General features: G+C 43.0%; 1 protein-coding gene across 1 annotated transcript; it reads right to left on the bottom strand.

Annotated features, from left to right (window-relative positions):
* Window positions 1-4,103: 4,103 nt before the first annotated feature.
* Window positions 4,104-4,636, bottom strand: LOC108046780. The gene is made up of 2 exons (XM_017126658.1): window positions 4,521-4,636; window positions 4,104-4,440 (listed from the first exon to the last, which is right to left on the bottom strand). The coding sequence occupies exons 1-2, from the start codon at window positions 4,576-4,578 to the stop codon at window positions 4,253-4,255; spliced, it is 246 nt and encodes an 81-aa protein (XP_016982147.1). The 5' UTR covers window positions 4,579-4,636; the 3' UTR covers window positions 4,104-4,252.
* Window positions 4,637-22,011: the final 17,375 nt, after the last annotated feature.

Below are 22,011 nucleotides of genomic sequence, written 5' to 3'. Positions count from 1 at the left end.
AAAAAACAGCCGTATATTTTCCACGAATTTGGGATAAGATATTGCGGGAAAACATTATTTGAACTTTGTGCAATAAAAATAGCAATTTCGCCACATTTTTCAGCCGTTGAACAATGCACGATTTTTCCAAGAATTTCCTTTGAGGTATTTCGGGATCAGGGTTGCTGCAAATTGTTGTGTGGCCAAACAGCCGCATTTATTATCGTTTCGGACACATATATAAAACGTTTTAGCGCTTGTCGCTGCCACATGGCGCTTCCATTTCCTTGTTCATTTTCATTTGCAAATATTTATTTGTACATTTCCTCCTTGCGCTATTTACCCACTTCCGTTGCACACTGGCACACACAGACACTAAGGGCTTTCATTTTCACTTGCCAGAAACTTGGGCAGGCACACACTCGCAAATTGCTGACCCAGACTCGAATGCAGTTCTGCAGATGTGAGTGCAAATGCGACGTTTTAGTTTTCATTTCGGTTTGGTTTTTGGTTGGGGCAAATGCCTCCCTGCAATTTGCTAAAACCCAGCCAAAATACCAAGCCTTTCAGGCGATGTAAAGAAGGCCAAAGCCAAAACCGAGCCCCAAAAAACCCAGGCGTTAGTTTTAATTAAATTCTTTAAAACAGAGACTTTTGATTAACACTTAATTGGTCGTCTTCTAAGTGAATCTGCTCAGTGTGGCTGTCAAAAATTCCTTGCTGCCCAATTAAATGCAACTTATCAGGGCAATTGATTAATTGTCTCATGATTCTTAAGCCAGACTGTTGAATTAAAGCTGCCCAGGCGGAAAGTCCTGCGCAGAGCAGGTCGCCAGGGAAATCAGTGGAGCGATGGCTCCAGTGAATCCTGCCTGGAGCAGGGATTCCGACGCTGACATGCACATCATAAATGCTTAATGGGCACACACGCACTGCATCTGCATCTGCATCTGCATCCTCGGCTGACATTCGACTGCAGCGAGGCAAAAATTCGAATTGCTCGATATCGGAGCGGATGTCAGGAATCGCATCGAGATAACTCCATGTGCATTGCGTGTCTGTTAAATTAATAAATAATTGCTCGTTCAATTTCCCGCCGGCTGTCCTCCATTCCGGCGACTTCTTTTTCTCCTCGACGAAGTCCAACAGGGAAACATGGCCGGACTACACCGGTTCCTATGCAGGTTTTTCGCGCACACCTGTCGGCAGTTGAGCCAGATTAATTGCCTATTTACCTTCCCCCGTTGTGGACCCCCAGTCCAATCCAATCCATCTGCTGCGTGGCTTTTTCTTTGTTTAATGATAAGCCGTGGCCGAAAATCTCTGACACTGACATGCTAATTAATAAATTATTTTGCAACAAATTAATTAGATCGTTGCGGCTGGTGAAAGTGATTGGTCATGTTGCGGCAAGTCAAAGAGAGTTGGAATACGGAATTTAACGAGGCGATGTGGTATTGGTCTACTGATTGATTGGTGACTGACGTAGGTAAAGTTTCCAGTGGATTTTCAAAAGTAATGAAAGAAAGATTGAAAATATTTTAACTGAGTTTTGCTATATTTTCATTTATATAGTACTTTTTGTATTAAAATTATACCCCGATTTCTCCACATGTTGGCAATTTCACTGGTTACCTGTGAAACACACTTGGCCCGGCTTTTCTTGGCTTTTGTCCTGGCACGCACAGGTCCCTGAGTCGTCGTCTGTTGTTATTAAAATAATTTATCATCCCTGAATCTAGTACCCTTTCCCATACTTTTTTGTCTTTCCCATATCTCTTATTTAATAATAAATATTTTAATTAAAGGAAAGTAATTATTGGCCAATGCTTTTATCGCATGCTCAAGCTTTTGAGTTAATTAAAATGGGTGCTGTTGTTTTTGGTTTTTATTTGTTTCGGCAAAAATAGTTGTTAAAGTTTTATGACAGCCGCATAAAATATGAATTCCGTCTGCTTTCAATTACAAAAGCAGAGCAGCAAAAAACAAAGCAATTTCTGTTTAAATATCGTTTATTACTTTGCGCTCAACCATTAATTAAGGGCAAATGCCGGGCGATTATTGCGTGCCGGGGCGAGCAACCTGCCGCACCCGTGACCAAGCGACTGCCCACCTTGCCCCCTTGACCCCTGACCCCAAATACCCCCTCCTTATGAAAAAACATCTGGCATCTTGGCGAAGGGCGAATGAATGCGGAGACAATTAATTGTTGCGCTGTGTTCAGTTCGCGCTTTCAACATTTCATCTGCAGTTGTCAGTTACTTTTGTCGTAAGCCTCAGTCCGCTCCAGCCCCCCTCCCCTTCCCTCCCCTCTTCTTCTCTTCTCCAGACACCCCCTAACCCCCCCTTCATCCCACTGCACCGCGCTTATGATAAATGAGTTGTTTTCACAATGCGGTGGCAGTCCGCCGCCTTTGTGTGTGCAGCGAGCATTTAATCCTTTGGGCTTCAAGGCATTTCAAGCGGCCATTCATTTAGTTTCCATTCCCAATGCAGGAGCCACTTAGCGCGGATACCCTCGGCAATGGGCATAATGAGCACCCGGTCAGCAAAGGCTGCTCTCAGCCAGCATTTTGCACTCACAAAAAGATCATGACACTCATTAAAATAATTTTATGATTTTGTATATCAATAAGATATATTTAGACATTTTTATATACTTTTTATCATTTATTTTTGTAATACAGATTAATGCCAAGACATTTAATTTCAAATAAATCGTTGCTTGTTTTGTTAACACCAAACTTATTAAGTATATCTATCTAATGTTGTGTACAATAAAGTTTTTATTTTTGAGGGCAATAAAACTATTCATAACATACACATACTTTGAAGTAGCTTCTTCATTTAAAGTTTAAACTTTATTTCTGCAAGTGTGAGTGGTTAGTCTGCCGGTGGCATAAATAGGGACGCTTTAAAGCGATCCACAACCGAACAGGAAAAGTTTGCTGGGCCAAGTTCGCGCCCAGTTGGCCAAGTGGTGGGTGGCTGAATGGCAATGTTGCAACTTGCATGTGCTGCCACATTCAGAGGAAAGTTTACCACTTCGGCTTTGGCCAGTCCTCAACACACCTGGTGGCAGCATAAAGCACATGGCCGTATATTTATTTAATACTGAAAATGCACGCTGCTAAAGGAGCCCCTCAACTTTGCCGTGCACTTGGCCAATTAATGTGTCAAGGGCCTGCATACGATGATGATGATGATGGGTCAGTGGGGAATTGCGATTGGGAGGGCGGCTTATATCCCCTTTGTGTGCATATTCGATTAACCAAATCCCGGCGGAAGCGCGTGCCACAACTTTTGAAATATATTATTTTGCTTATTTTGTCAACAGAACTTACAAATCCCTGCCCCCCGGACCAACAGAGCCCTGACAAGCCGCCGCAATGCGACCAAATCACATATAAATTATTGCGTCAAATTGAAGCTGCTGGCCGACCCGAAAGCCGATTTAAAACTTGACACTGTGACAGATATACACATGTGTATTTATCGCACGCGGCCAGGTCGAATCGAAATCCAGCACATAAGCCGAGGGCATTAAATATTTTATTTTTTTTAACTCAGCGCACTCTTTTTCCTTCTCGGAAATCCTGGAAATAAGCTGAAGTGTGTTCTCGGTTTCTATGGCATCCTTTCTATCGGATACGCATAGTAAACTTTGCCACAAGGACCTAACATTCCAGTCATAAGTCCCATTGAGCTTGGGGGTAATATGATAATTTTGAAAAAGTTTGTTGAGAAAATTCTGACACCAACACACAAACATTTTAGAGTACAATATACACCAAAAGCTTGAAAGAAATCATATTTCGACTTATCAGATTAGCGCTTATGTGATTTTTAAGTTAATTATATTATTTTTATATTGAGCATTTCTTTATTTTCAAATATATTATTTAACTAACATTCATATTTTAATGTTTAATTTTTTATTTCGTATAATAAAACCGAAACCCATGCTTTGTAATAGACCCATTAGATTACCGATTATGTGATTTTCTTGACTGATCCTCTTTATTCTCAAATACATTATTTAATTAAGATTAGAATTAAAATGTTTAATTTTTTATTTGGTATAATAAAACCGAAACCCATGCTTTGAAATAAATCCATTGGACTTCTGGTATAAAAATATATATTTTTTCACATGTCGTGATCTAGTATCAAAATGTCTATTTTAGCGAAACAGTTTTATTCCATTTTATTGATTTGTCACACATCTCTGCGAGCACCCGAAAAGTCGTTAATTTTGGCACGTCACACACTACTACCAAGGGGGCAACAATTTGATGGGTGAAAGAGTTCTTCCGCCAGCGCGAGTCCAATGCACGACGAGTTCCGCATCGCTCTGTCGCTCGAGGAACTGCAGTGGGTTCTTCGCCTCAACAGGTTGCTCCCTCGGCTGTTGCTTGATGGCAACGCCACATTTACCTTTGGGATCCAATTTTGACTTGCCTGCGGGTATGGTACATATATACTCGGCATATACAGTATGCAGTTTATGGCTCAATCAAAGAGTTTCTGGGTGGACTTACGCAGGCATGACTGCTTGGCTGGCTCAAATCCGTAGCGTTCAAGTACTCGACGAGGCATTTTGTTTAACCGAAATCAAGGCACATATATATATGTACTTAACAAATATTTATACACTTTTACACTACGAATATGTTGGGAGTGACACGTAAGTCGTAACAAATCGTGTGCATTGATACAAGCACGTGAATAATCCCCCTCAATTGTTGTGGGGATCATGACGCCTTTGGGGATGGAGGTGTACGAATAACACCCATCCGCAGTGTTGTCATCGTTCCTCTGATAAATCTAAAGAGATTTGTTGCGCATCCGTCAAAGTGAGCATTCTTATTATTCAAAGTACTTACACTTGGAACGTTGATTCGGGCAAGTGCGTGTCCTGTTTGAGCTCCTGTTTGGTGTTGGTGTTGCCTTCTGATATGTTAAGGAGCAACAGTGGCAAATCCAAGGCGCACAGATAAAAAGTAAGCGCCACAAATAGCACACTCACACACACAAAATCCATTAACTAAAGTGTCAATTTAGTGACAGAGATAAAACGTCACACGCACAAAGACTTGGACTTGGACACCCACACACAAACAAACACACACATATGTCCTGGCAATGTGGAGAAAGGAGAAAGTAGAAAGCAGAAAGGAGAGGGGAAAGGAGGGAGGGACAGCAGAATGTCAGTGGGACTGCCTTGCCTTGGCAAATAGCACAGCACAATGAATGACAGCACTTTGTATTTTTCCACGTTTTTTCCCTCTGTATTTCCATCGCCTTGCTCCTTTGGCTGTTGCGTGCTTTCTTCTTTATTTGTTTGCTCATGTCAAAAGATCTTGGGATAAGTTATCGTTATCGGTTTTTTTTGCCATTGTCTGCGTTTGCTTGCCTAGGTCAAATCACCTGTTACGTGTCACATTCTCCTATCTCCTCTAGTCTAAATTACGCATACGCCGCATGGTCCTTGGGTTTCTTAATAAGCGATTTCAGGCTTACATTGCGCTTTGAATAGAAGAATGATTTTTTATCAAAGGTGTACAAAAAGTGACCGGAAAGTAGAGAACTACAAGATCAACATTTAATTATTAGCTTTGATTGTTAAACAAGACCAATGAGTCTAATAATTGAAAACTTACACGACACTCGCTTACTTTTTTTGGACCAGTGTATGTTATCAAAAACATTACACTGGGTTTACAAGCAGCCCAAAATGGAGTGCGAAAACAGAACAAAACCCGTAAGCGAAATGCGCTCAAAGACGAACCGCAAGTGAAAATGGTTTTTGTATCCTTTTTCTGCCACTGACGCTTCCTTTAGCGAATTGTCTTGCAGGCATTTCGTATGCGCCACGCAACACCGCAAAGCGCCACAAAGTGCAAGTCAATATAAGAGCCGGCGGATCGGGGAGCTGCCGTTCCCGATGCAACTGGAGCGGCTTCTTTCAATCCATTGCCTGCCAATCGAGAATGCGGTGCGTGCGTGCCTCTCACGCTGCTGCTAAATTTTCACGACTAAGCAAACACACATACACATAAGCATGGCTCGGAAAATGTTTCAATGGCGGGGAGAGGCAAGCATTTGCTTTTATGCAAAGTACGGCAAATTGTATAAGCTGCATTGAAATTCAAGAGCAGAGCCACTGATAAATGACAAGCTCGTGCAAATGCAGCTCCAGTCCGGGCACTCGAGCTATTCGAATGGGGACAACAGGAGTGCCATAACGATGCCACCTTGTGTGGCAGCAAAAAGGAAAAAAGTCGAACTGGAGGCGTGTAAATTGAGAGAAATTGCCCGACACGTTTTAATTATTGGACCCGCTGGGCCAGCCCATCGGGATGTGAGCACTTCATTAGGCCTCTGGCGCGGCTCTAAGTAAGACACGCATATTTTTCATACTTTACCAAATCCACAAACAGAGCGGGGCTCGATTATTCAAAACAGCTGCACAGCCCCGAACCCAAAAATAAAAGAAAATTCCGAAAAAGGTATTTGGCTGAAGCCACGAATAAAAGACACCCTTTAAATAAATATGTATACAACATAGGAATAGTAAGTGCGTTTATTATTATTATTAGTATTATTTATATGCTAACGCTGAATGTTGGGAACTTATAATTTAGTGCGGTAGTCACAAAAACATAAATATATTTTTTATAAAAATCAAGGGGCTATTACTTAAGATTCCTTTTTGGCACAAGGGTCTACCAAACATATCTATATATAATAAAATTCTAAAAACTATATGGATGAACTATCTCCTTTCCTAAATCTAAATATTCCCGAATGCAATATACCCTCTACCTTACCGATTAACGGGTATGCAAGAAGGGAGATATGAGGGCCTAGACACGGGTACTCCCTTACACGACATTGACTAATGTTGATATGTCGGCGTTTTTTGTTGTCGGTTTTTCCCAGCCTTGGCCTGATGGTTTATTTTTGATGTGTGTGCAGTTGAGCTTTGGCGACGTGCGTCTCCGGTGCCGAAGGATGTTCGGATGCTGGGATACGGTGGAAACGGGGGATGTTGGGGATACTCGGATACTCGGATTCTCGGATACGGGCGGTCGTCCCTTTTGTAGCAATTGCTGTCGTTGCTGCCAATTTGCTGCTGTGCGTTTTGTCCTGTGACAGGAAGCGTAGGCTTCTATTGCGCTCCTCCCTGCGAGGATGTGGATGTGACTGTGTCCTTCGGAGAGAAGCAAGTGGGTGGCGAGTGGGTGGAGGAGTGGGTGGTTGCGTTTTGACGTGACACATGGTCGTAAAGGATTTTCTTTGATGATGTTATCGTTAATGGTGCATGGTCGCAGCTTAGCTCAACTGGGTTCGGTTCGGCTCGATTTCGCATCAGTTTCAGAGTTCAGCTTCAGCTTCAGCTCGACATTGGCAGATCGTTAGCGCTCCCCGAGAACTTTTTCCCAACGTCCTACTGCCTGAATAATGATGCCGTTGATGCCACACCACCACTTCATCGGGCTGAAGGAGAGTCTTTAAAAGCACGCCGGCTTAATTCATCCCACCGGATTGTGCTCAAAACAAAACAACAAAGCAATACATTTTAATTAGCCACCCGGGCCCGAGGACTAAAACTCGGTGCTAATTCAACTGCTGACCATTGCCAGGCAAATAAGCTTGGCGGCTTGTTGTTATGTCATGTTTTCGGTTGGCGGCTTTGTCACAAGAGTGTCGTAGTTGTTATTGTTAATTACCTGGCGGTGGACGTGAGCACTGGGACTGGGATAAGAAGGCCTTCGTCTTCGCTTGCTCCCTCTGCCAACTGGAATGCTAATTAAAATTGAAGGGCCAGGCTGGCAGCAGCCACCCAAAGTTGCTATTTGCCTTGGCAAGTTATTTGGCTTAGCCGAGCCGGTCTTAATTCTTGGCAAACTGATGCCAGACCAACCAGATGGAACAGAATGCACTCAGCTCGGTCATAATGCAGCACTTAATGTCTTATTTAATTTAGCCACACAACATAAATTCATCATGAAACGAGGCAGGAATTCAATTTCCTGCTGGAATGTGCACTCCGTGCCGAGCGTCTGCATTAAAATTCCTATTAAATGATATGCACTGCCCACAGACATTTCCTTCTTCTTCGGGCCAGTCTTAACAACCATGTTTGGCCACAATAATGCAAAACACATGGCAACATAAATATCAGGCGATGTGGGCTTGGGCTTCCTAGCAGCTGGAAGCCACAAAAACCTATGTTGACCGCACATTAATTAACTTGTGGGGGGCTCGGAGATATTCTGTGTGCCCAAAACATAATACGTATACGCAGGGGTGAGTGCGTGTGCATAAATCATTTTAAAATTGGCAGCAGAGCACCTCAAATTTGCAATGCAATCCATTACGAACTCTCGATAGGTGTAATTTTATTGGGTTGATGGCGTAATTTATATGCCCGCCGCGGCACGCCCCTTTGCTGTTTTTCCAGCTAATTAGCCGAGTGAGGGGTGCGGTATATATTGTTTCTGAAAAAGAAAACAGGTACCAAAATGGTTACAACTGCAGTTTGGCTTTCGCTGTCTAGTCAATTAGCTCAAGCGTTTGGTTAATTCGAAACTTGGCTGGTTAAATGGAAATTGCGAGGCCTGTTCAACAATTCGCAGTCGTGTTTAGCATTGCTGTCATTGCTGTTGTTGCATTTGCTGTTGCATGTACCCCAAACAAGCGGACTGCACGAATAACAATTTCGGTTTTACATTTTACATGCATGCATAAGGAAGCACTCCTGGGGGGAAAGTACTCCATTGTGCTTAGTGCCGAATATCGTAAGGGTAGCTCTTAGGGGTTGTAATTTTCTCTTAGCTGGTTTAGAACAGGCGAAAGCTCTCTCTTTTATGGCTAATACTTTCTTTGAGCTTCGTATGGACTCGGTTTTCGTGTCCTGTGGCTGCCCGATTCCTAGGACAACGACAGTTCAGTTGCCTTTTGCCACTCCGTGGTTTGCTCTCGAGCGTTTTACTAGGAAATTATGCCAGGACTTAATGCGTAAACTATGTAGTTTATTAGTTCGGCATGGCCCGTGGGCCAAGCGGAGATTTCCCCTTGTAGTTTCAGCTGTTGCTAAACATCCATCTTGCCAGATGTAGTTGCATCTCCACCCCCCTCCCGAGATGAACTGATTTCATTCCGGACACGTGACAAAATGTTAGTAGTAACCCCAATAGTTGAGCCACCCGCTGGCTGTGCTCGTTCCCTTGTTAAGTTTTATGATATTTTGCTTATAAATAATGAATGCATATCGCCCGGCTCCTCGCAGGACTTAGCTTGGTGTCTGCCGAGCAGTAGGGGTCACGTTCATTGCAGACGTTTCACACCAATTACTCGCAATTTGCATACAACAGAACCGCATGCAAATGACACAATGCAAAGTTATCCACGTCCCGGTTACTGGTTGCTTGTCCCCCATTTGCATTGGCCATGCATCTGAAATGTAATCAACGAAAGCCGAAACCAGAGCAAACTTTGCTCCCTAACCGCCAACCCAGGAAGCCCAGGAAGCCCGGGAAGCCCATCCAGCCATCCAGTCAGTCTGACGTTGACTCTATTAAGTAATGAATTAAGATGCGAATCGAGATCAATTGTTCGAAAAACGCCGCAGCGTCGAGTTTTGGGGCGAGGGTGTTGGAATGGCTGCAAAAATGCATTCGGCAAATTGCAAAAGTTTCCACTTTTCATTGGTTTTGCATTGGAGTTAGAGAGTTCCGGTCGCACTTATAAATTAATGATTTCCCCAAAAACTTTCTGCCAGTGTCAGTGTGGCAAGGACTCTGTTGGCCGATTGCCGTGGCTGACAAGTAATCAATGCCCCGAGTTCCTCGACTGCTGCTGTCCCATGCTTAATGAGGTTTAATTGGGTCCCCGTTAGTTGCGTTTAATTAACAGCCGCATCATATGCACGGGGCGTATAAGTAACTTGTCTTTGGGCCCCCCTGTCGTATGCGTGACGTGTCATTAGCCAACCTATAAATACGAGCGCAGATAACATGGCTCGAAATTAATTTGTCGAGCTGCTGAACTGGTGTAAGTGGCGTTTCAATTTCACTTGAATAATTTATAAAGACGAATCGTTAATTGGCCAAGCCGGAACCATATGCGTGCGATGTCATAAGCCAAGGTTCAACAAGTGCCAAATGAAATTTGCCGCCGATTTTGCTTAGCGTCGTCTTGTTTGCAAGACAAACAGGCGAAAAAAATTGTTGTGCTGTAAACAAGCAGATAAGCCGTTGGTATAAAGCCCCACATACATCGCCTGTACATATAATTTAGAATGCAAATGGAAATTGGCATCGACGGGGGAATACTTTGTACGGTGAGGATGGCCATCTAGTCAGGCCAAGATCGACCACATAAATGCTTAAATCATTGTATTTTATAAATTTAATTGCTTTAGATTTAATTTATTCAGTAATAAAATGAGCCTTTATATGTACTTTTATTTTATAATATTTTTATATGATTCCTTTTTGATATAGACCCCATATACCCTTCCTAAAAAGGGTATCGTGAGGGGTTTCGGGATCATTTGCATACACGATATGGCGGAAAGGCTCGCAAGGAGGAGGAGAATTGGTAGCTGGTTGCTGTTTGCTGTTTGCCGACGCAAAGTCGATTGTCGATATACCAAATTGACGTTTAGTATAATAAATTGTGTGCCATGCCTCGCATTGTCCTCATGTTGTTTGTTGGGGATCCTGGGATCTGGATGAGCACAAGCAGTTGCCATTTCGTATTGTAAATTATATTAAATATGCAAGACAATGCTTTCATATAAATCCTCTAAATGAATTTCAAGCACGCAAACACACGCGCCACTGAGCACAGATACACTCACCCACACAGCGGCATGTGTATAAGTGGGTGCTCTTGTTGTGCTACACACACACACGCACATACACAGACGCACTCGTATTGGGGGCAAATCCTGGACGATTTTCTCCGCCGTTTTGCACGCGCGTCGCTAAAAAACTTTCGAGCTGTTTATTGGAAATTAGTTAAAGCACCCCCCAGGACACAAGTCCTGCGTGTCCCGTTGCCCTGGGCTAGTTAAGCTGCTCTCCGAGCTGCTCAGTGGCTTAATTTCTAGCGGACTCGTAAATCTCGGCAAAATGCTGCAGACTGTTTAAAAATTACCAAACCCGATCACGTTCTGCCGCGCAGAAAGTTTCGACTTCCTATAAACACTTGAGTTGCTTTGTATTGTGTCGTAAACGGAAATGGGAAACAATTGCATAAGCGTTTTTGGGGGGGCAGAAGGAGGATTGATGCGCCTAGCAGCTTGTGCGAAATGCACATGTTGCCAAGGTGAACCGCACTACAAGGCGTATACTTAACCCCGCCAACCCCCAGCTTAACCCACTGGCTGCCTGGCATTCCCATGGACCGGGCTTAACCCGACATGGCATGGCCCATTTGTTGCTGCTGCTCTTTGGCACGCTGTCGCTTTGAATGCTTTACGCTCGATTGAGTATTTATTTGATTTCTCATTTGTGTCTGCCAGTTGACTATTTTTTCTTTTGCCCCCCCTCCCCCGTTCTTCACCCATTTTCTCGACTTTTCTCTCTATTTCTTGGCTTCTTCGTGTCGCATTGCTGCGGGGCACGCCACCCCCTCTCCACCTCTTCCCCCTGTTGTAATTCAAGTTCTGTGGCCAAAAGTTAGCCACAGTTGATTGGTTAGACAGGGCTTTTTGTTCCTGCGAACTTCGATGGCTGTTTCTGGCTTGTCGGGCGCTTATTTTGCCAGAATCGGACGGCACCAAGTTAATGAAACTTCTGCCATGTAACAGTAAACTGCATTAAAGACGCCGGCAACTGCAGAATCAGGGGTGAATTGGCGGTGCCACGTTTCCACTTTGCACCCGCACTCTGTTCATTGTATATTTTTTCCCAGATATTTCTTTCGTGAGAGAGTGGAATATATATGGCCTGCCATTTGTCGCTGTTGCCCCGTTGTTGTTGAATGCACTAAATATTTTTTCAGTTGATATAGTGAGCAATATTGCGCATACGCCACGTGGCCATAAAATACTCAACAAAAAGCCGCCAAAACATCAGCAACAGCAGCAGCATCAGTAGACAACGTAGCAGGCCAATCGATGTTGGGTAACAACTTTAGCGTTCTGCCTGCTCCGCGGCAATATCGTTTAAACGGAACACGTGTCCCGGCTGCCAATGGCCATTGGGTAATTGCTATCGTCTCCGCACTGCCATCAGATTATCTTGGCCATGGCCAATAGCTCTTCATTCCGCGCTCCAGGTTTCAGTACCTACAGTTTAATGTGCCGCCAGCTGAATTCAATTCACTTTGATTGGCAAAGCGATTCCTTCAGTCGACGCTTTTAAGTGGCCCTAAAATCAGAAGATAGCGATAATTATGCCATGAAAGTTTGTCCTGCTCTGACAGCTTATCTCTGCGCAGAGTTGGTAAAGTTGTTTCCGATCTGTCAACGGCTGAAGTTTGGCCCGTAAAATATAGCCTTAATAATCCGGCGAATCCGAGAGCGATCTGTATTAAAAAATGCCTTCTGCCAGCGCAACATGACGCTGGCAAAGTGTGTGACAGACAACATGCCATCACCTGTCATCTCCTGAGCGATTCTCACAGACGTGTCTACTGCGGCCAACCATTGACACTGATTTGCAACTGCCACTCAGAGAAGGTTGAGTTGAAAGCCCCCTTTAAAAAAAACCATTTGGTATACCCGAGCTCAAATTATAGATTCCGTTTTAAAATTTTAATAAAAATGAAGCAGATTTTTTGTAAGCAATTAACATGCCAGCATTTCAATTTGATAGAATTATAAAAGGCTTTCGGTTGATGTTGCTGTTGCATTTTATTTCACCCACAGAATAAACCATTTTCCGTTTTAAAAATGCATTCAGCAGATTTACTGGTTGATTTCATCGAAGCGTAATCTTTTTTGCAAATATACAGTCATGTTCGGAACAATAGTGGTGTTTGTATGCTTTTTTTAAAAAGGCAGTTACTATAGGATGTTTTGTTTGTACTAAATTTACCACAAATTCCAATAAGTAACAGAACTTCCTACTCGAAATATATAAAAATATATAATGCATATCTGTCAAATAAAAGGGATTGCATAGTTATTGACTAAAATATATTTTCAACATTTTTCCGACACTTGCTCATATTGCTTTGAAGACTTGCGTAAATAGAGGGTTTATGTAACTGCTCGGCCAGAGTTCATTGCAGTCGAGTGTGCAGCTGTATGTGCTCACTGTTCTCATTAGACTAACATGGGTTTTTGGTAAAGTTAGCGAATCCCACATAATCATCCTGCCAGGCAGCACCACAAATGTCAAACAAATCTGACAAATTACTCGAGGCGCAGCTGGATGACACGCACAAATTTATATATTTTACGTTTGACAGAACTTGTGCGAGTGCAGCTCAGGATCAGAAACGTTGTCATTTATTTGCGAGCAGCTTTCTTGCGGCAAACAATGCGAATGCAAATGAATGCTGGATGCAAATGAAATGCAATCAGTTTGTGTATTTTTCATATCTCGGCAGTAAGCAAGCTAAATTACAAAAATTCCTGCCATTCCATTTGAGATTCCCAAGGAACTGGGCTCAGTGCAGTCCGAGCATTTGAATATTTAAATTCGATTAGAATGAAGGCAGGCAGGCAGGCAGCAGGCCATCACGTCGAATGTCGAATGCCCGATGTCCAGTGGAGTCCACTGTCTGATGTCCTTGCCCAGTGTTTCTGGGAGATTGGTCCTGGGGCAGCTACACGTGTGTGCATTACCTTTTAGCATCGGCGCCTCTGGGGCTTTGCTACGATTTGGTAATCTGCTTTCGAGCTCCTTGTTCCCGGATACCAATCGACTTTTGTGGGGTTGCTGGTTGCTTGGCTTTGCTTTGAGTGCGCCCTGAATACAATAAAATGTTCCCTTACTGCGTACAATCAACAAATACTTTTCAATATTTAACTTGCACATTTGCGGATTTCCGCCCCCGAAGGCGTGGCACACATCCTGAGTCCTGAGTCCTGGATCCTGGCTCTTGGATCGACTTGCCCGGGTGAGTTGTTTAACTTCTGGGCCGAAAACCCTTTGAAACTCGGTTGAGTGGCTCTCATAAATTTCAGTTCGGCCCCCGAGCACGCCCCCCTATTTACACTCGCCATATAATTTGGCTCCGAATTTATGTGCCATGTGCCACGAGTCGTTTTTCTTGGGCCCTCCTAACTACCAATTTGTTGTCATAATTCATTGACGATATTATTAGGAGACTGGCAACCGCTTTGAATTTAATTGGCACTCTCCGCAAAAGTGGTAAAACATTTGGTCAATGGCCCGATTCCAGTTATTCCGGTTCTTGTTAACTTTTTGCTTACACTAACTGGTGGCCTAGGGGTTTATTCTGTGTATGCTTCATAAGTGGTCTTTATCTCGCATGCAAGCTTTTGGAAAAAAGGAATATAGCTTGTTTAATCTGACAAACAGTTGCCAAACTTTAGCATAGAAGTCGTCGCCCCGAAGCAGTTTGCAAAAATTTCCCCCATCTGTGGGTTTTTCCTCCCCTCCCCCCTCCATCCGGATCCCCCCATCCCCCTCTATCTGTAGTTTTAAATGGCTTAGCAGTTTGGAGTCTCGTTTCGAATGGATCACAAAGACACAATGGAATACTTGCCTCAAGTTTTTCGCGATAAGCATTTGCATCTAGTCGTGCTTCAGTCCCACTTGCAGATGAAATTAGCTGCAGTTTGGCAGGGAAAACTTTCAATTTTTCATTCTGGCACAAAGCTTTGAGATCCGAGAAGCTCTTGCAGCTGAATATTTGAGCTATTAGCGAGCAGAGTGAGACAATGCCGGGCGGCTAAACAATGTGCATCTATTTTTCCCTAGTTTTTCATAAATTATTCACGACAAAAGGACTTTCCAGCTACTGCAGCAATAAATGCAAAATAGTTGAGCATGTTTTATTGCAGTCAGCTAAAAAGATGGCGTACACAGCTAAGTGGGACATGCAGACATTCGGCGGAAAGGACCGGATTCCTGTTGTTTTCACTGGTTTTTCTTTTGTGCCCAAATGCACCTAAAACTGGGTGAGTGGATAATTTCTGAAAAATAGCACTATGGTAAATATACATATTTAATGTTAGGTGATTTATTTATTTATCTGGCAGAAAATGTATAATTTATATACTGCTGAGGAACTAAACTATTAAAACTTATTAGAAAGCTTAAAACTCTTAATAGAATAATAATTTTTCCATTTAGAGCTATGCTGCTAAAAGCTTTTATTCTCTAGAGTTTCTCGACTACGGTAATATATTATTTATAATAAACAGCAGTTAACTTTAGTAAGTGAGATGAGATTTTTTAGTAAGCATACAATTTATAGATTAAATACTGCTAAATTCCAAATTATTTATTTTTATCAGAAGCCTATAGCTGTTTATTATACATTTCCTAAGCCTCATTATTAATTTCTTTAAAAAGTTTTTCCATTGTGAGGTGAAAAAAAAGGGGAAATCTAGTTTCTACCCTGACTTGGCATTTAGAAGTTTTTATCGTCTGGACTTTTCCGGCTGCGGTAATGCATTAACAGCAGGTTGAGACTGGCACTGCACACATATTTAACCAAATAAGTGCATTCATGAACTCACCCACAGGCGTGGCACACATGCTGCAAGTCTCACCATTTGCAGGTGCATAATGACCGCAATAATGGATGATGCGTCTCCGTTCTGCCAGTTTGGGTGCAAGCTTTGGCTTAGCCCACATTCCTCCTATTTTCCTTTTTGTTGACTCTCTCTTTGGTGTTCGGTGTTTTTTTTTTGCCGCAAGTGGGTTAAGTGATTTTCAGCTCAATTAAAATGGCTGGAAAAGTCGAGCGGGCAATGGGGCGTATGAGCGCTCTCACCGCTGACCGGCAAACAAGGCTCTAAGGCTCTGTCATATTAACTCGACACTCCAGCCAGGACATAGAGCCCGACAAGCTGACAGCCTGTCAACCGTAAAACACTAAAGGCCACTTGCGGGTCGGGTCGTTGCTGCTGGTGAGTCGCCTCCAGTCGACTCTACTCGACTCGACTCGACTCGAGTCTCTCTTTGCAAACTTGAGCGTGAATTGCTACTAAATTGCAACATCACAGTTAACTGCTCTAAACTTACGTGACATAATTATGCGTTTGACTAAGGAGTACCAACAACAGTCCCGGAAAAGGGGAAGGGTGGGGGGCAGTGGGGCAGGCATATGGCCGCCCAGGAGTGTCTGATGTAAGAGCGTGTGTGAGGCTGTTTACACAATTACTACGAAATGCATGCACCACGCAGAACGTGCAGACAGCAGGACAGCAGACAAGCACACCAACATGCACACTGGAAAGAAAAAGGTATTAAAAAGATGTGATTTAGACACCATAAATAATTTAAATTCAATTTTTTTAAAATATTTTCAAGCATATTTCAAGAAGCGCGCTGCGGCGGGATAAACACTGTTACAGTTCTCATTTCCCAGCTTGAGAAAAACTTAGCATACTTGTTGTTGTTCGAGAGTGGTAAATATGAAAGAAGGCAACCAAAATTATGATTTCCCATGTAATGTAAGTAAATAAATAAAGTAGAAAATTAAATGTTATGTATTCAAGCACTAGAAATACATTGTTTTTTTAGCCAAGGCATTCCTGTAAGAACTATATATTTATGTAAATACGAATGATGTACCTTCGCAAAGTTGGGCAAGTTGAATTGGCAAGTTAGAAACACAAAACAGGTGTCTAATTTTGTTCAGTGCGTAGGAAATAAACAGCAGTAGCAACCCCTCAGTTCGTGCCTGGCTACATTTACATAAGAGTGCGCTTATGGCCCCCGGAACCCCCGTTGTCTATGCCAAACTCACACATTCGCAGCTGTTTGCCAGCGGAAGATGCTTAATGAGCAGGCACACACTCGGCGTCATAAAACAGATTTTTATTGTGCCAGAATTAACTTTGCAGCACGCACATCCAGACACCCAAACAGAAAGACAGACGGACGGGCGGCGATTTCAATGAAGTGGGCCAAACATTTGGTTGGCCAAAAATCACTTCAAGGTCGCTAAATGGAATTCCCTGGCATGTCATAATGCCGGGCCTGTCTGTGTAAGCCATCGCCATCTCATTGAATTAGTGTAGGTGCGTATGTAAGTGGGTGGGAATGTGGGTGACCCGATGTCGGCATAGGTCGCATAGCTCCCATTCCCAACGAATCACCCAGGCATTGACATTCGACACATGCCAGGCATTAGGCTGCCAGTCGGCTGGATGTGTTGGATTCGGGATACGGGATACGGGATTCAGGATACGCGAGTCTGGCTGCTGGATACTTGGACTCGAATTGGCCCAGACTGGAAAGCATTTTGATTAACGACATTGTGCACTAATGTCAAGAGTCATTCAATCAGCTCGTGCCGAGAGTAAAGCAAAGTCGACCCTCACCAAATGGAACGGAGCGCTCCAATCCAGTTAGACGATGCTTCATTCATGGCTCCGTTGGCATTGTATTTTACGCTGACAGTATCGATTGATCATTGGCACGTGATTGAATTCAATTTGATGAAATACTTTAGCCAATATGTCGTGGCGTTTCGCAAATTTTTAACGATGTGGATTTTTATTTTCCCCCTGAATGAGCGAACAGAAATAATAACAAGAAAGGAAAGCTAACTTCGGGCGGAGCCGAAGTTGATATACCCTTGCAGAATACTCTGTAAATTATATTCTCCAAAATTATCCATATGATGCATTCTTAATACTCATAAAAAATCCCAACTTCCTAACTTTAAAAACACCAAAGTTATGACATTTCCAATCGTTCAGTTATATGGCAGCTATAGGATATAATCGGCCGATCCTTATGAAATTTGGTAGGTTGGCTGGCCAAATATAACACCCATAGAAAATGCCGACTTCCTAACTTTACAAACACCAAAGTTATGGCATTTCCGATCAATCAGTTATATGGCAGCTATAGGATATAGTCGGCCGATCCTTATGAAATTCGGCATGTCGGATTGATTAGCCAAATATAAAACCCATAGAAAATCCCAACATTCTAACTTTACAAACACCAAAGTTATGGCATTTCCGATCAATCAGTTATATGGAAGCTATAGGATATAGTCGGCCGATCCTTATGAAATTCGGCATGTCGGATTGATTAGCCAAATACAAAACCCATAGAAAATCCCAACTTCCTAACTTTACAAACACCAAAGTTATGGCATTTCCGATCGTTCAGTTATATGGCAGCTATAGGATATAGTCGGCCGATCCCGGCCGTTCCGACTTATATACTGCGTGCAAAGGAAAGAAGGGTGTGTGCAAAGTTTCAATTCGATATCTTTAAAACTGAGAGACTAGTTCGCGTAGAAACAGACAGACGGACAGACAGACGGACAGACGGACAGACGGACATGGCTATATCAACTCAGGAGGTGATCCTGATCAAGAATATATATACTTTATAGGGTCGGAGATGTCTCCTTCACTGCGTTGCACACTTTTGACCAAAATTATAATACCCTCTGCAAGGGTATAAAAACGCTCTAAATAGATGATGATGTTCGGTTTTAATGGCTGACACTTGCCAACCGTGATGACATTATAATAAAGCCCTGACGTTGGATGACAAATGTGTTTGTGCGCGGCATTCCAATGTGAGTGGGCTCATCCAAAGTTATGCCGCACATTAGCATTCCTTCCGGCCGATCCATTCCAATTAGAGTTCGTTCTCGTTACGCATCGATGGGCGGTTCGATTTAAACATTGTCCTGGGCCAGAGCTCAACTTTCGGTTCTCATTTGGACGGGGCACATCAGCATTCGCCAAATCAGCGAAAATGTTCAGACATTGGCATTGCAAACTAAAAACCAATGGCCGCATAGCCACACCCACCGCCAAAAACCATCTGCCCCGAAATGTTCCAATGCAAATCAATTAAAATGGACGAAGCGGTCGATCCTGACCAAAAGTTGACAGCCAGCAGAGCGAAATCCGCTTAAAATGTTGTTGCTGCTGCCCTTGTTGTTATTGTTGCTGCAAACAACGAACAACCAACAAACAGACAAATGGATATTATCTTTTTATCTCCTGGGTTTGCCATTATTGTAACTGTTGTTCTTCTTGCTTTTTAGTTGTTGTTGCAAATGGGGCAAAGCTTTTAGGGCAGCAACAGCCGATGGCTAAAAGTACGGATCCGGATGGCTGAGAGCTGGCAACTGGAAACTGGGAGCTGGGAACTGGGAGCTCGAAACTGGGAGCTGAGCTGAACTGGAGCTGTTAAAAATGCCTTAACTTGCGCAGACAGACAGCGAAAGGGAAGTTTTATGTGCCAGCAACGTGGCGTATACGTAATGTGCTTAAGCCTCGAAATTTAATTTGATTTTCCAATTAAACCAGCACCAGGATTCACAAGTTAAAATGTGTAAACCTGTGCAGACTCGCGTCGACAAACACACACATATATATATGTATATATATAAATGTGTACAAAAATATGCAATTCTTAATTGAAAATTGATTTCGCCTGGAAGGCAGAGGCAGCCTCAAGTGCAAATTGCTTCATTTGTATGCAATTTGCGGGTTTGCCTGTGCGTTTCGGCTTTTGGGTTGCTTCGGTTTGGTTTTTCGGTTTGCAAGTGCATTTACGTTCTGCTCTGTGTTTGTGTGCGGTATTTTTCTCGGATCCCCGTTCGCTCTTACCTGGCAGCTGTTTACTTTGCCGTCCCGACGTCGACCATTTAATTTAATGCATTATTTAAGGCAAACAATTTGGGCTCTGCAGGCCGATCCATCTGCCTGCCAACTGGCCAACTAACTAATGCCCAGCGACATGGCCTAATTCGTGACATGCCATGACCCCCGATCCCGATTCGGCCGTAATATCAATCATTGCATACATTAAGGCGCATCCGCTGATTGCACGGCAGATTGTGGGTATTTCGGAATTCCGTATTCCGTATTATTATTATTGTTATTATGGCCAGTGACATGAGACCAGCAACCGCATGACAGGACTCTTCTCCATTCCCGATCCTCCATCCATACTTGATAAGCAGTTAAATGAGCGATGGCTGTGGGAATATGGAATCGACCGACTCTGGCCGTGTTGACGTGGGGATTAACATGTTGCGGCTTGTCGCATGTAATTTATTCAAGCAACATGTCGGGAGTTTACCAATGGACCCATGGACCACAAAAGATGTTAATTAAGAAGCCAAAGTTAATCGATTTGCGGGCCAGCATGTTGATAGCTGTGGCTGCCTTTAATGTTGATTTTGAGTCGAGGTTCGGGGGCCAAAACCAACTGTGGCTGATACCATTGACTCAACTTGGCCAGCTGGCCGGGACAGATTCCATTTTTGCTGGATGGGAAACGCGGCTTATCGCAGTCAAAGCAAAGTCCTGCAAGCTTTGCTTTTCGAAAAAAAAAATATAACTCAGATGCATCTATCTGTCCAGCAGTCAGTGAAACAAAAACTAAGACTGAAAGCACACAAATGACCAGCAGATAGATGGAGCATTTTCCCTTTGGCCTTTACAATTGTTGCAATCTCGGTTGCGATTGCTGAAAAAATAACGAAAACAGAATTAAAAACATTTCTAGCAGTTACAGTTGTTGCCACCGGAAATTCACTAATTCAAAGATGGAGTCCGTTGCTGCAAACTTTAACTTGCACTGTTTCCGTTTCCCCCCCGTTCCGTTTTCCTGCTACAGTTTTCCGCCTCCTCAGCAGTTTTCTGGAGGGGCCAGCACCTCCTCCTCCTCCTCTTCCTCCTCCTTATCCTTCTCCTCCTTCTCTCCTTTTTTCCCCCTCAGTTTCTCTTTCTTTCGAGCGATTGCTGTGCCATTTCTTTCGTGCTACTTGGGGAGCTTTTAATGTTTTATGCCTGATTGAGTTCTGCTTTCGGGTTTTTGCAGACTTTTGTTCTGTTTGCCTTCGCTGGACATTTCTATGAGATTTCCGCCTTTGTGGCTTATGTTTTGAGCATTGCTGTTATTAAACTTACAGCCACTTCAACTGGCTTTGTGCCCCCGTCCGTTGCTAAGTAATGAGATCGATTCTCTTTATTTTCCATTATTTATCCCGCCGCCCTTTGTTTTCCCCTCCCTTCCCTTCCCTTCTCCACTCGCTCCATATTCTGGCTCAGTGGTCACTTTTTAATTGTTGTTCTGCGCTTGATGAATTGGAATTCATAGATGGTTGGCGTTGGCTTTGGCTTGTTTGAGCCGCAACGCTTATTGATTTCGGGGATTTTTTCTGGCCTCATGGAAATAACAATTTCAAAAAAGAATGCAGATTATTCCAGCTAAAAATGTGGATCAAGAATTAAATGTAAAGATTCAAGTGTAGGTGGCCTATTAACAAGCCTATTTCACAAGAGTGGAACCTAAACCGATCGTACGTGCGAGACCGAGATAGACATAGTGTTCGGTTGACAATGAGTTTTGCACAAGATTAAGAGAGACATATATAGGATATAATAACTGTGGAACTTAGCTTATAGTATGTATGTATAACAGGAACCTTAGTTCTTAAGTGTAGGTGTATATGTAAATGTGTGTGTGCTACACAAGAGATCTTGTTGCTAAAAAATAAAGTTACTTTAATATGTTAGTTTTATTATCTTGCTGTTATTACAGCCCATTCCATTATTATTAAACTATGTTATGTCAAGGATAAAATGATTGCTTTGGGCGGACATTCCTGTTAAAGCCCGCGTTGCATGTGAACATATCGTGTACTCAATTAGTCATTACATTAGTCGGCTCCTATGTATCTAATTGATGTATTTGCCCGCCAACGTTTTGTTTCAGTCGTGGCTCGACTTCGCCCTCTGGTTTATTCATTGTGTTGTGCTAAATAAATAAAGCAATTTGTAACTGAGTCACGTAAATTGTAATCTGGCAAATAAATTGATTTGTTTGTTAAAATCGCTGCAAGCCAGCACGAAGGACCAACTGTACCGACTGTCAG

This window comes from Drosophila rhopaloa, unplaced genomic scaffold (genome assembly GCF_018152115.1).
Source record: "Drosophila rhopaloa isolate 14029-0021.01 unplaced genomic scaffold, ASM1815211v1 contig_167, whole genome shotgun sequence".
NCBI lineage: Eukaryota > Metazoa > Arthropoda > Insecta > Diptera > Drosophilidae > Drosophila > Drosophila rhopaloa.
This window is presented reverse-complemented; position numbering and strand designations above follow the sequence as displayed.

What these genes read in the sequence shown, in the direction of transcription:
- LOC108046780 (XM_017126658.1), bottom strand. Translation starts at nt 4,578, where the DNA reads ATGCCTCGTCGAGTACTTGAACGCTACGGATTTGAGCCAGCCAAGCAG. An exon ending in AGCCAAGCAGTCATGCCTGC is followed by an intron (nt 4,441 to 4,520) that starts GTAAGTCCACCC and finishes CCATACCCGCAG; the next exon opens with GCAAGTCAAAATTGGATCCC.